Genomic DNA, 13,647 nt, shown 5'->3' with positions numbered 1-13,647 from the left:
GGAGCCCATTAACAATAGCACGGAAAACTAAACATTTCCTAAATAAGAAAGTAATATGCAAGACTTATATGAGGAAAACAATAAAACCTGACTGAAAGACCTAAAATATGACTTGGATAAATACCTTGTTCCCAGATAGAGTGCTTTAGTATTGTAAAGATTATTAAGTTTCCCAGCCTTCCAACATTAATTGGTAATGTCAAGGCAATTTAAATAACTCCAGTTGCATTTTTTATGGACCTTGACAAGTTGATTCTCAAATTTATTTTCAATACTGGAAAAGAAAATGTATAAAAAATTAAAAGGAACACAAAAATTGGAAAGAAATAAAGCAAACTAAAACATTATAATGACTGAAATGGTGTGATATTGCTGTAGACAGAGATGGCCTCATATTATATAAAGGAATTTAGTTTGTAGTAAAGATGATATTTGAAATCCTTGGAGAAAAGGATGAATTATCAATTATTACCTATTTAGGGAAAAAGTTAAAGTTAGGTCCTGACTTTCTAACGTATTGAAAAATAAATTCCAGAGATAAATGTAAAAACAAACTGGAGAAATACTAGGAGAAAATACAGGGAAATATAATCTGAGAGAAAAGGGAGGCCTTTTAACTAAGAACAGTAAGGGAAAAGTTTTACACATGGAAATTCAAAACTTCTGTACACAAATAATACTAAATGAGGGATATAGAAAAGCTACAAGCAGGAAAACATATTGCAACGTTTTAAACAAAAGATTAAAATTACAAAAAAAATTTTTTTAATGTTTATTTTTGAGAGATAGAGCATGAGCGGGGGAGGGGCAGAGAGAGAAGGAGACACGGAATCTGAAGCAGGCTCCAGGCTCCGAGCTGTCAGCACTAACTGTGAGATCATGACCTGAGCCGAAGTTGGACACTTAACCGACTGAGCCACCCAGGTGCCCCTTCAAAAGATTAAAATTTAAAATGTGGGAAGAGCTGCCACACAACTGTAAGAAAAAAGGCCCGTGTGCCTGAGTGGCTCAGTCAGTTAAGTGCCTGACTTCAGCTCAGGTCATGATCTCTCAGTTTGGGAGTTTGAACCCTGTGTCAGGCTCTTTCTGTCAGCACAGAGCCTGCTTCAGATCCTCTGTCTCCCTGTCTCTGTCTCTCAAGAATAAATGTTTTAAAAAAAAGAAAAAGACAGGGGCGCCTGGGTGGCTCAGTTGGTTGAGCATCTGACTTTGGCTCAGGTCATGATCTCACAGCTCGTGAGTTTGAGCCCAGCGTCAGGCTCTGTGCTTCTGCTTCTGTGTCTCCCTCTCTCCCTGCCCCTAACTCACTCGCATCCTGTCTCTGTCTGTCTCAAAAATAAATAAACATTTTTAAAAAAATGAAAGGAAAAAGACAATATAATAGAAAAATAAACAAAGGATATAAATAGGCCATTCAAGAAAGAAGAGATTAAAAATGGCCAATTAGTTTATGAAATAATCTTCAATCAGATGTGTAACCAGAAATTTAGGCAATGAGATAGCTGTTTTCTTCATCAGGTTGGAAAACAAAACAAAAAGACTGGTCATGTTAGCTGGCGTTAATAGTGAACAATTTGAAATAACTTCTTATGTATAAAATATTATATGTTGATATATTAGAACAATCTGAGCCAGTACATTTAAAGCTTTGGCTCATGTACTAGATTACCTCGTATCCACTTGCATTGCAGTGGTCAAAGCAAATTAAACAGACTCAGCCTATTGGAAGGCACTAACGTCAAATGGATAAGGACATAGATGTCTAATCATTTTATAGGATGTCGATAGTCACATATAGGGAGAAAGGTAACAGTTGGGAACAGTAGGAGAGTCTACCAAAGCTGGCTGCCCATGTCCCCACCATTGAGTAGAGAGGCCACACTGTAGTGTATGTGTGTGTTCTGTTTACTTTCAGAACCTGTATCTGTGGGCCACACTAATGAGAAAAACACAATGGAACATTTTTTGGTGGATTCCTCAAGCAAATGAGGTTATGATGGGACCTCAACAATGAGGGACAATTCCCAATTTCTTTGAGTCTCCATTGGTGAGATGTAGATACTTCAGCGATCACCAGGCTAATTCCTAACTTAAGTTTTTTGGTCCTTCACAATACCCTGGAGATTCAAATTTGTGTTTAGTTCCTTGTAAAAATTATTTCGTTTACTTTTCACAACATCATGGGGTAGTTGTTATTATCCTCATTATAAATTATTCTGTATCATAGACCTTGCAGAAGCACTCTCTGATTGTTAAAACTGTGATTATGAAGTTTTTTTTACATGCCAATTTTGAGCATTTTTGGGGGATAGAAGTGGGAGAACTCCCTTGCATCAAAGTTCTAACAGTGCTTCAGGAATACAGATATGTGTGCTCATTTTTTAAACCTGAGACCCAGGCTTTATGTAGTCAGGGTGAGAAGAAAAGCTAGTAAAAACAAGATAAAAGGGTCCAGCCAGATGCCAGAGGGTGGATACTCCCCTGCCTACTTTTGGCTTCTGTAATCTTGTTTGCCTCCTGTCCACCAACTGCCCAGATAGCACCACTGATAAGGGCCCCTCCCCTTTTTCTTTTGTCTCTCAACCCCCTATAGTCCCAGCCGTAAAAGGAGGCTGATGCCAAGGTTCCAGGCTCAGCCTTTGGAGATGATTCCGCTGGGCCGACACCAGTGCGCACAATAAACAGTCTTTTCTGGTTCCCTGAGTGCATGTGGTTTGTCTCTTCCTGGGCACCAAGTATTTGCTGTAACAAGGGCATAGGATAGCTTTGGGCTCTGGTCAACCAGAGCAGGAGAGAATTCTTAGGATTGTAACCTCTGGTAGCAAGATTACACCACTGAAAGATATTTTAATTGTAGGCCGAGTCATGAGTAACATTTTGGCTTCACAGTTATTATGGAGACTTCTTTTGCTTTTGTGGAAATATGTCAACCAGTTAAATTCCAGAGTTGGGAAACTCAAAAGCTTTCTGTGATTAGCTGTGTGGATTGCAGAATTATACTGATGGATGAGGAACACTGTGTGAAACTCCATGTGATTAATTTAAAAAAATGTTACATTTTTATTTATTTTTTTATTTTAGAGAGAGAGAGAGAAAGAAAGAGAGAGAGCATATATGAGTGGGGGAGGGGGCAGAGGGAGAGAGAGATCCCATGACCCTGGGTTCAGGAGAGACACTCAATCTACTGAGTCACACAAGTGCCCTGCATGTAATTAATTTGATGGCGAGGCTTGGGAGTCAAAAGGCATTCAAATAAAAAGGGGAAAAAGAACCCCACAGCACTGTAAACCAAAATACCCATGGACAAATTTTGACCTGGGGCCAGTTTACAACCTCTGTACTTTGTCCTCAGAGATTTACCTGATAATATTCCAGTGCTTTGCTAATACTGTATTCTTAATATGCTAACCAGGTTTGTTTCCTTTGTAACCTTTGAGATTAAAGAGCAGTCAGTTTTCTAAAGTGGCTGGGCAAGAGTCCTGTAAACCAGATTTACCTAGTTGATATACTTAAATGTGTACTCTCTCTAGTACCTTTCCTCTGATTTTCTGGGTTTTAAATTTATTATATGTTATTTGATGCAAAAGATGTATAATAATATCAGGAATCTCCTTTCTTGGGAAAAAGAAAACTCTTCTCTTTCATCCCAGTAGAATGATTTTTCCACTTGAGGGCCATCACCTAAGCCTAACGTGAACCCAAAGATCTAGGTCCGTGTACTTAAGAAGAGGTCTGTATGAATTTTCCTCCACGTGACAGCTTTTATTCAGGCTCCATGACTGATTCACTGGATGCTGCCAGTGGGTATCCTGCTGTTACCCAACAGGGACATAGGGACAACAAACAACTTGTTTGCTAACTTGTGCTTGATCCTGCTTGTTTTTGTAGAGGGAGCAGATACTAAGGCCTATCACAGGCATGATCTGGTTACCATTAATCTCCCTGAGTTGCTATTTCAAGAGGATTTATCATCTCTGTGGAATAATAAAACAAAGAATTAATATGAAACCATGATTATGTAACCTGAGCAATAAAGGAGTTGAGTTAGATTTTATTATGGCAGTTAGCATTGTCTTACTAAAAGATATTGGACCAAGTTGCCTAAACTTTCTGTGCCTTAGTTTGCCCATCTGGGAAATGTCTTCTCTGTGCCTCGTGTTTATAACAATCATGGGTCCTGAACTTTAGAACTGTTCTATAGGCAACCCATTTAAACATTCAGCAATACTTACTGAGTGCATACATGTGCCAGACACTGTTCTAGGTACAAATTCAACATATCCTTTCTTTTTAGGGAGAGAGACAGAGAGTGCATGTGGGTGAGCAAGGGAGGGGCAGAGAGAGAAGGAAAGAGAATCTTAAGCAGGATCCATGTCCAACATGGAGCCTGACACGGGGCTCCATCTCACAATTGTGAAATCACAACCTGAGCTGAAATCAAGAGTCAGACACTTAACAGACTGAGCCACCCAAGCACCCCCAAATTCAACATATCCTAAAAGTGAAATCCTTATCATCCCTTCCTCAAATTAGCTGTTATTTCCTGTGTTCTCTGTCTCAGTGCTGGCATCAACATCCACCCAGTTTTCCAAGGCAGAAGCCCCCAGAGTCAATGTCAACATTTCTTTCTTCCTCAGTGCTATATCCAATCAAGGACCGAGTCCCCTCAAGTGTACCCTCATCAATCTAAAGAATCTTTAGATTCTTTGCTAATCCTGCCTCCGTGCCTTTTCCCTGTGGTTTCTGTCTTGAACACTCTTCTTCCTGACTCAGACAGCTGGCTTCTCGTCATTCAGATCTTAGCTCAAATGCCATCCGCTTGGTGAGCTGCTCTTTAATCCACCCTATTCACAGCTGCTTCTCAGCCCTATTCTTAATCTCATTACCCTGTTTTGCTATCTTGTCAGCACCAATACTACCTGATAATTTACTTATACCCTCCCCCCTTTTTGTTTTTCTCCATCATTAGAATTTAGGCTCCATGTGTACAGAGACTTTTTTCCGCCTTGTTCACCCCTGTTACAGACACTGCAGATATGGCCAGTATAATCATTCTCTATTCTCATTTAGCAAAAATCCAACCTTGGTAAAATCCAGTTCTCTAACTATTCCCCACCTGCACTCAACACACACTGGTTGACCACACCATGCTGGCTGGTCTCAGGACCATCAGCCTTGCTGCTGCTTGGCAACGCTACCATATTTCTCCAGTCAATTCACTATCCCACTTCCCAGACAACTATTTCACACATTTTCCTCTTGAAACCTCCCAAATCTCCTTCCCCTTCTTTAAGCTTGTCTGATGACCTTGTTTCTTATTGCACTTAAATAACAGAAACAATCACAAGAGACCTTGCACATACTTTTCCCCACCAGACCCGTTTACTGTGCCTTTGTGTGTTCCAGCACACGAACGGTCTGTGCTCATCCAGGTCGGCGCCTCCGCTGTGCACTGGTTCCCACCTCCTCTCCCTCAAGGACATCACTCCTGCAAGATCAGTTTTTCTCTCTACTGGATCATTCCCATCAGTGTTCGACATGTTCTAATATCACCCATCTGAAAACAAAACAACCCTCCCCTGGGCCCCACATCTCCTTTCAGTTACTGCTCCCATTTTTCTGGGAAAACCCTCTTACAGCAAAACTACTTGAAAGAGATGTGTGACATTCTGTCTCCATTTTCTTTCCTCCTCTTCTCTTTTCGAAACCCACTCCAATCAGGCTTTTGGCTTCATAATATATAGAAATCATTCTTGGTGGGGCATCTGGGTGGCTCAGTCAGTTGGGTGTCCTACTTTGGCTCAGGTCATGATCTGACGGTTCATGAGTTTGGGCCCCGCGTCGGGCTCTGCACTGACAGTGAGGAGCCCGCCTGGGATTCTCTCTCTCTCCCATTCTCTGCCCCTTCTGTACTCTCTCTCAAAATAAAAAAAATACAAAAACTTAAAAAAAAATCATTCTTGGCAAGGTCATTGATGACCACCATCTTGCCCAATCCAGTGTTTCTTTCTCTATCCTATCTTTATCCCACCTCTCAGTTGCATTTGACACAGATAATCACTTCCTTTTTCTTGAAATTCCTCTTTATTTGACTTCAGGGATACCATGCTTTTAGTTCTCCCATTATCTCATGGGCTGCTGCTTTCAGGCTCCTCTGCTGGTTCCTGCTCCTCTTCTCAACTTCTCAATATTAGTTATCCAAGGCTAAGTTTCTTTTATAATTCCAATCATCCTCTAAGAGGTCCCAACTATACCAAGTTTTAAGATCCATCTGAAGGGGCGCCTGGGTGGCTCAGTCGGTTGAGCGTCCGGCTTTGGCTCAGGTCATGATCTCACGGTCTGTGAGTTAAAGCTCTGCATCGGGCTCTGTGCTGACAGCTTGGAGCCTGGAGCCTGTTTCGGATTCTGTGTCCTCTCTCTCTGCTCCTCCCCTGTTCGTGCTTGGCCTCTGTCTCTCAGAAATAAATAAATAAACATTAAAAAAAAAAAAGATCCATCTGAAAATGATGACTTCTGTATTAACACATTCAGTTCTATCCTCTCCTGTGAACTCCAGACTAATCTACCTGATTATTCAAAATCTCTACTTGGATATATCTCAGAGAAGTTCCATACTACTGTGTCCAGAAATGAATTCTTTTTTTTTTAATTGAAGTATAGTTGACATTAAAAAATGAATTCTTCTTGTTGCTCAAACCTCCTCACTCTGTCTTACCCCCTCCATAAGTGGAAACTCCATTCTACCATTTGCTCAGGCCAAATTCCTGAAATCATCCTTTATTCCTGGACTTTTCTCAGATGCTCAATCTGTGTACCTTATGGACTCTACCTTTTCAATATATCTAGTATCTGACCATTACTCACCACTCCATTGCCACCATGCTGGTCCAACAGTTATTATCTCTTGTCTCACAATGGTCTCCTAACTGGTCTCCCTACTTCCGCTCTGCCCCCTTCTATAGACCCCCTTTCATAGACCATCTAGAGTAAAACTTTTATAGGTGTCATCTTACTAGCTGACGTGGAGTTTCTCAGCTACCTTTCTTAGCTGTATTTTAGATGTCAGACTCAATCTACCAACAGAAATTTTAGCTGATAGCTAGGACCCTATTGCTGGTACTATGCTAAAACAAATGTATTTTAAGTTAAGAATAATAAATCTCTTTTGTTTGAGTGGCAGGTGGTTGATATTGCTGCTTTAGTGGATAAGTCTCCCCACAGAACCTGGAGCAGAGGGAAAAAGTCAAACATAGAGATTAGAATGTGAAAATCACTCATAAGCAACCACAAGGGGCAGAAGCCCCTCCAGAGAAGCCAGGAAAGGATACAAATCTAAGTATGGTTTTGAGAAAACACAAGTAGGAAATCAGTGTAGCCCCATTATGTGACTCTCTTTCATCTTAACATTGATAACTACCTGATTTTTATTTGCTTATTGTCTGTCTCTTCCTTTTAAAATATACACTTAATTTAAAATATAAGTTTAAAATGTTTTACTTAAATGTTCTGCAGGTGAGATTAGTGGCCTCTATCTCCAGTGCCAAGAGTGCTTGACACATGGTAGGTGCTCAATCAGTATTAGAGAATGACTCCACACAAAATTTGCTACACATAACAGTGCTTTGGGTTTTTATGAATAAATCAACCCAAAGTCATCTTTTTTGTGGCTCAGAACTAATTTCTCCCTTTTATTTTAAGGGTGGGTGATATGGGGGAGGGAGCGCAACTTTGATCTGAGTTTACAGAAGATAGAAGCACCAAGGTTAACCTAAATGGGACTAATTTGGGACTAATGATAGCCTAATGACATTACCCAGAGAATAACGTGGTTCCTATTTAAGATTTCCTCATCTAAAGTGGGAACAATTCTAGTGCCTATTTATAGGGTTACTGAAAGGGTTAAATGAGAAGCTAAATACCTGTAAAACCTTGAGGGCAGCACCTCTAACTGCATCATTAACTGCAGTTATTTGGTTATTATACTTTTGTATCGAGGGTACACTTTTTTTTTAAACACAGATGAAGACTTAGTTTTATTTTTTTAATGTTTATTTATTTTTGAGAGAGACAGAGACAGAATGCTAGTGGGTTAGGGTCAGAGAGAGAGGGAGACACAGAATCCGAAGGAGGCTCCAGGCTCCGAGCTGTCAGCACAGAGCCCGAGGAGGGGTTCGAACTCATGAACTGTGAGATCATGACCTGAGCCGAAGTCGGAAGCTCAACTGACTGAGCCACCCAGGCGCCTGTAGGGGGTACACTTTTAATTATAAATTACTACATCACAAATCCACTCAAAGCTGATGTTGTCATGGTGACCCCTAATCTAACACGTTGCTTCAATTTGCTTCCCATAATTCACTTGAGAAATGGTAATGGTAATGACAATTTTCATGATTTTAATTTCCTACAGAGTTTCCTAACTTTGATCGACAGCCAACATGGAAGATTAAAAGGATTTCAGGGCTCAAACTAATTTATCCCTGGTGCAAACTGAAATGAGCACATTATCCTTTACATTCTTGCTGTGAGTCGCTGGAGGGCAAGGACCATGTAGTATTGAATTCTGTAATCCCACAGCCCAGCAGTTATGCATGTACCTGGCGCAGAGTCAATGTTGGTAATAAAAGAATGGTGAGCACTGTCTGAGCTTCCCACCAGTCAAGAGCATGCAGAGCACAACCGGAACAGGCAGAACTGAGCCTGAAGGTTAACTCCGAGCACTGCTCTGGCCACAACTCAGCGCAGGACGCGCCCTCTGGCGGCCGCTGCCCGCCGGGGTGGGGTGGTGAGCGTCGGGAAGGATGCGCGCGCGCGCCGCAGGGCGGAGCCTCTCTGGGCTGGATTGAGCGTGCGGGCGCGGGGCGGACCCTCTCGGGCTGGATGGAGCGTGCAGCAGCCGGGACGTGCAGTGGCCACATGCCCGGGTTCCTACTGGCCCTTCAGACCCGGAGCCGAGCTGAGGCGGCGCGGGCTCGGGTGCAGGAGCAGGACCTCAGGCAGTGGGGCCTGACAGGTCAGTGGCGCCGGGCCGACTTCCTCCGGGGCTTGCCAGCTTGTTGGGACTCGCCTCTGCCGGGCCGGGGACTCCGCGCCCGAGTTGGACTCCGCGGGTGGGCAGTCCTGTGGGTTCTTTACCTGCTTCCCTTCCCGCCTGAAGTGGGCTGGGCACAGAGGAACCCGGCCTAGAGCCAGGCGGCCATTGCCCCCGCCTGCGCAGCCGAGGGTGGGGGGGCGGGCTCTCGATGTATGGGATTCCGTGCGGGGAAGTGAGGCCTGCCCGCCGCCCCGGCGCACTGGCCCCGGGGAGGAGGAACTCGGTGAGACCCCTGTCCCGAAGGTAAGACCTTTCTTTCTGAAGAAGCCGAGGCCGTCCTGGCGCACCAAGCATGTGGGTTTAAAGTTTCTGTTCTGGTGGGTTTGGAGGCCTGTCCTCATGAATTTCATTAGTTGTTCCTGTAAAACTACCAGAATTGGTTTCCTTGCTACAGCTTTCTTTTTCGTTTACAGTGTCCGTGCAGTTCTTTGATAATTCTCCGTTGGCCAATTCTCCCCCAATGCTCTGTTTTAAAATATCCAGCTAAACAAAGTTTATCGGTCTTTACCTCAATAATTGTATTTTATTGATACTAATCCTTCCCTAGAATCTTTGAAGCTCAGAACTTGTCTACAGACAGCGAGGGTGACGCCATCTCCTGTGGATGGAAAGACCCCGTCCCTAATTTTCCAGCCTGGCTACGCTTGACTCAACACCTAACCTCTCCAGTCCTCATTTTTAAAAATTATAAAATGGGGAACACAGTGCCTGCTTTTTAACTGTATTATAGAAACTTGGATTAATAATAACAGTGGTGTAGTCGTTCAATCATTTATTGAGTGCTACTGAGAGCCACATACTGTGAAGTGTTAGGTACAGAGATGAGCAGAACAAATACAAGGGCCCTCCCCTTATAGAGTTTCTACACTGGGGACTGTGAGTGCTTCCAAAAGTACAAAATAGTATTTATTGAACTCTTATGTACTAAATGCCAAGGAAGTGTGAGGTTTTGTTCGTTCTCCGAGTGAAACAGAACATGGCAGTTCAATGTGCAGCTTAGAAGAGAGGTGGGTAGAAGATGAATGGGTAGGATACAGACAGGAAAGAGAAAAGACCCCTCCTTTCCTGAGTCTCTAAGAATGTGTATCTCTGTGTCTATAAGGAGTATGTATCTAACCTAAGTAGGAATTCATGGACTGGTGTTAACATGGGTATTCTGACTGAAATTTACATGTTTGTGTATGTCTATTTCCATGTTTTTTTAAGGTAGGATGCTTTGATAACATTTGTGGGAGAAAGGTAGATTAAGTATGCACATTGATACTGAAGAAATGTCTACATGGATGTGTACTATTTTAGTAAAAACGAGAAGATAAGTGGTTGCACCTTTGCTTAGATGAGTTGGTGAATGAGGAAGGAAATAGGTGGAAACTTAGTGGTGGCAATGGATAAATTGGTAGTGGAGGGAAAGAAAATGATAGAAAACAGGTATAGTCACAAGAATAATCATTAAATATTTTAACTTGAAATTCCCATTTTCTTTTTTTTAAAAGTGTGTATGTGTGTTTGTTTAAAGTTGATTTATTTTGAGAGAAAGCACAGACATGAACGAGGGCTGGGCAGAGAATCTCAAGCAGGCTGTGCCACTGTCACCACAGGGGCTTGATCCCACCATCCGTGAGATCCCGTGAGATCCTGTGAGATCGTCACTTGAGCCAAGATCACGAGTTGAACACCTAACCCGCTGAGCCATCCAGGCGCCCCTTAAAACTCCTATTTCTATTTACTAGAATTTTTATTCTATGAAATGATTTTTTGTGAGTTGGTTAAAAATCCTTAGTGATTTTTTCTTCTGATTACAGAAGTAGTACATATTCTCTATAAAACATTTAGAGTAATATTCTTTGCATAAAGAAAACAAATTAATTGCCATAGCCTCATTACTGTTGATATGTTACCGATTTTCCTGCCAGTCCCTTGATGTGTGTGTACGTATTTTTTCTCCTTTTCTGAGGCAGGGTGTGGAGCAAGGGAGAGGAGCAAAAATGGGGTTTCATGTGCATGTTTTTTGGAAACAACTTTTTTATTATCATTTAGTGTTTTTAGTCATTTGTCTTCTTCAATATCATATTTAGTGGGTACAGATCTTCCAATGAATGGATGGATGTGCCATAGTTTAGCCAGATAATATGTAGGTATTTAGGCTCTTACTTTTTTTGCTGTTATAAATACTAATAAATGTCTTTGTAACCAAGTATTTATTATGCTCCAATATTTTTCATTCTTCTGAGGCAGCGTTTCTAGGCCAAAGAGTATGCAAAATTATTGCTCATTTTCCCACATTCTTACCAACACTGCTATTTTCTGATTTGAGAAGTTAAAAATGGTGTTTTGTTGTTTAATGTTTGTTTCCTAATATTGATGGATACTTGGATATTTGTCTTCTTTTTGTTCCTTGTCTGTTTATGCTCCTTGCCCATTTTTTAACTGTTTGTCTTTTGCTTTGTTGGATCTTTCTTGCATTAATATTAAATATTTGCCATATGTATTGGAAATATGTTTTCTAGATTGTTATTTGTCTTTTGATTTTGAAGTGTGTGTGTGTGTTTCATTGGTGAAGTTTAAAAATTCTTTGTAGTCAAATCTTTCGGCCTTTTTCTAAATGATTTTTGTCTTTAGTGTTCTGCTTAGACGGGGCTTTACTACTATGAATTTATCGTTGTTGGCTTAATATTTTTATTCTAGTACAGTTGTGATTTCTTTATATTTAAATTTTTATTTCCCCAGAAATTTATTAGGAAGGAACTTGACTATCTTTTTTTTTCCTTAAAATACAGAATTAATCACCCACTTTTTGAAAACTGATGAAACGAATATTTTGTTCAGCAGCATTCTTCCCAGTGAGACATTTTTAGTTTATCTTCTTCCCCTGAATAGTGTGACAGATGTATCCCAGACATTTCAGTGAATTTCGGAAACCCAAAATACATTGGATCATGAATGTTAGGACAACTTGTTTTTGGAATATGCAGACCTATTCTTGCTTTTCCCCCCCCTGCTTTTCCACTACAGACACACCTGAGAGATATTGCAGGTTCATTTGGTTCCAGACCACTGCAATAAAGTGAATATTGCAATAAAACCAGTCAAGTGAATTTTTTTGTTTCCTAGTGCATATACATGTTATGTTTATACTACACTGTAGTCTATTAAGTGTGTAATGACATGTAAAAAAAAAATCCCCAAATGTACATACCTTAATTAAAAAATACTTTATTGCTGAAAAATGCTAACCATCATCTGAGCTTTCAAGTAAGTTGTAATCACTGATCACCTCACCATAACCAATACAATAACAACGAGAAAGTTTGAAATATTGTCAAATTACCAAAATGTGGCACAGAGACACAAAGTGAGCAAATCCTGTGGGAACAATGGTGCTTATAGACTTGCTTGACTCAGGGTTGCCACAGACCTTTAATTTATAAAAAATAAACAAACCAACTATAGCATCTGTGAAGGGCAGTAAAGTGAAGCACAATAAAACCAGGTATGCCTGTACTCATCCTCCTGAGAGGTGGGAAGAGAATTCAAACAACTCTGTGATGGATAGAGCTGATGGACATTTCTTCAATCCCGAAGCCTGCCTTACCATGTCCTGGAGGCTATAAAGCAAAAGACTACATTTCCCAGACTTTGTAGTTCTATTGTGCATGATGACTGTGGAGAGATTTGGAAAGGGGATAGGAGAGAAGCCACAGCCTGGGAGGAATTTGGGTTTTCAACATTTCTCTTGGAGCCTCGTCCTAACTTTAGGATAGATTGTGGCCGAGGTGGGTAGGGTCCTGGAGCTGACAGTTGGAGTATGGTCTTGTGAGATAATGGAAAATACACTTTTGTCTCTGCCCCCTGATTCCCAGAAGAGGGCTCCTGAAACTCTTGGGTGATAGGAGTATCTTTTTTTCTAATGAAGTGACTCTGTATAGGTTTCTGGATGGCTCTTGGGTGGGGACTGGTCACAAGAAAGGCCAAGCCATAATTAGAAGCTTGGAATTGCCAGCTCCATCCCCCATTCTCTTGGGAAGGGAAAACGGCTGAAAATGAAGTTAATGATTGATGATGCCTGCATGATGAAGCTTCCATTAAAAATCCCAAAAGTACAGGCTGGGAGCGGATAAAATAGAATTGTTTTTTTAATTTCTCCGATAGTTTGTTATAAGTGTATAGAAATGTAACAGATTTCTGTGTGTTGATTTTGTATCCTGCAACTTTACTGAATTAATTTATTTTAATAGCTTTTTGGTGGCATCTTTAGGGTTTTTTGTCTATAATATCATGTTATCTGCAAATAGTGACAGTTTTACTTCTTCCTTTCTGATTTGGATGCCTTTTTTTTGTCTTGCCTAATTACTGTGGCTAGGGCTTCCAATACTGTGTTGAATAAAAATGACAAGAGTCACTTTGTCTTTGTCTTGTTCCTGATCTTAGAGGAAAAGCTTTTAGCTTTTCACCATTGAATATGTTTGCCGTGGGCTTGTCATATATGGCCTTTCTTATGTTGAAGTATATTCCCTCTATACCCACTTTGTGTAGAGTTTTTATCATAATTGGGT

General features: G+C 41.0%; 1 protein-coding gene across 5 annotated transcripts in view; it reads left to right on the top strand.

Moving 5' to 3' along the window:
• Positions 1-13,647, top strand: part of CHD1L (chromodomain helicase DNA binding protein 1 like) — a 175,855-nt gene that overhangs the window by 109,259 nt on the left and 52,949 nt on the right. For 3 of the 5 annotated variants that reach the window (XM_053890454.1, XM_053890458.1, XM_053890457.1), the window contains exon 1: positions 8,846-9,013. The exons of 1 other annotated variant lie outside the window; for it this stretch is intronic. In XM_053890454.1, coding sequence (XP_053746429.1) covers positions 8,881-9,013 — 133 coding nt within the window. In that variant the 5' untranslated portion in view covers positions 8,846-8,880. Of the gene's footprint in view, positions 1-8,845; positions 9,014-9,209; positions 9,338-13,647 lie in introns of those variants that run through there. One more of the 5 variants, XM_053890455.1, reaches the window with a different exon arrangement.

Source organism: Panthera pardus, unplaced genomic scaffold (genome assembly GCF_024362965.1).
Source record: "Panthera pardus isolate Hobbes unplaced genomic scaffold, ASM2436296v1 HiC_scaffold_11, whole genome shotgun sequence".
Classification (NCBI taxonomy): domain Eukaryota; kingdom Metazoa; phylum Chordata; class Mammalia; order Carnivora; family Felidae; genus Panthera; species Panthera pardus.
Note: the sequence above shows the minus strand (reverse complement) of the source record. Positions and strands in the feature narration are given on the sequence as shown.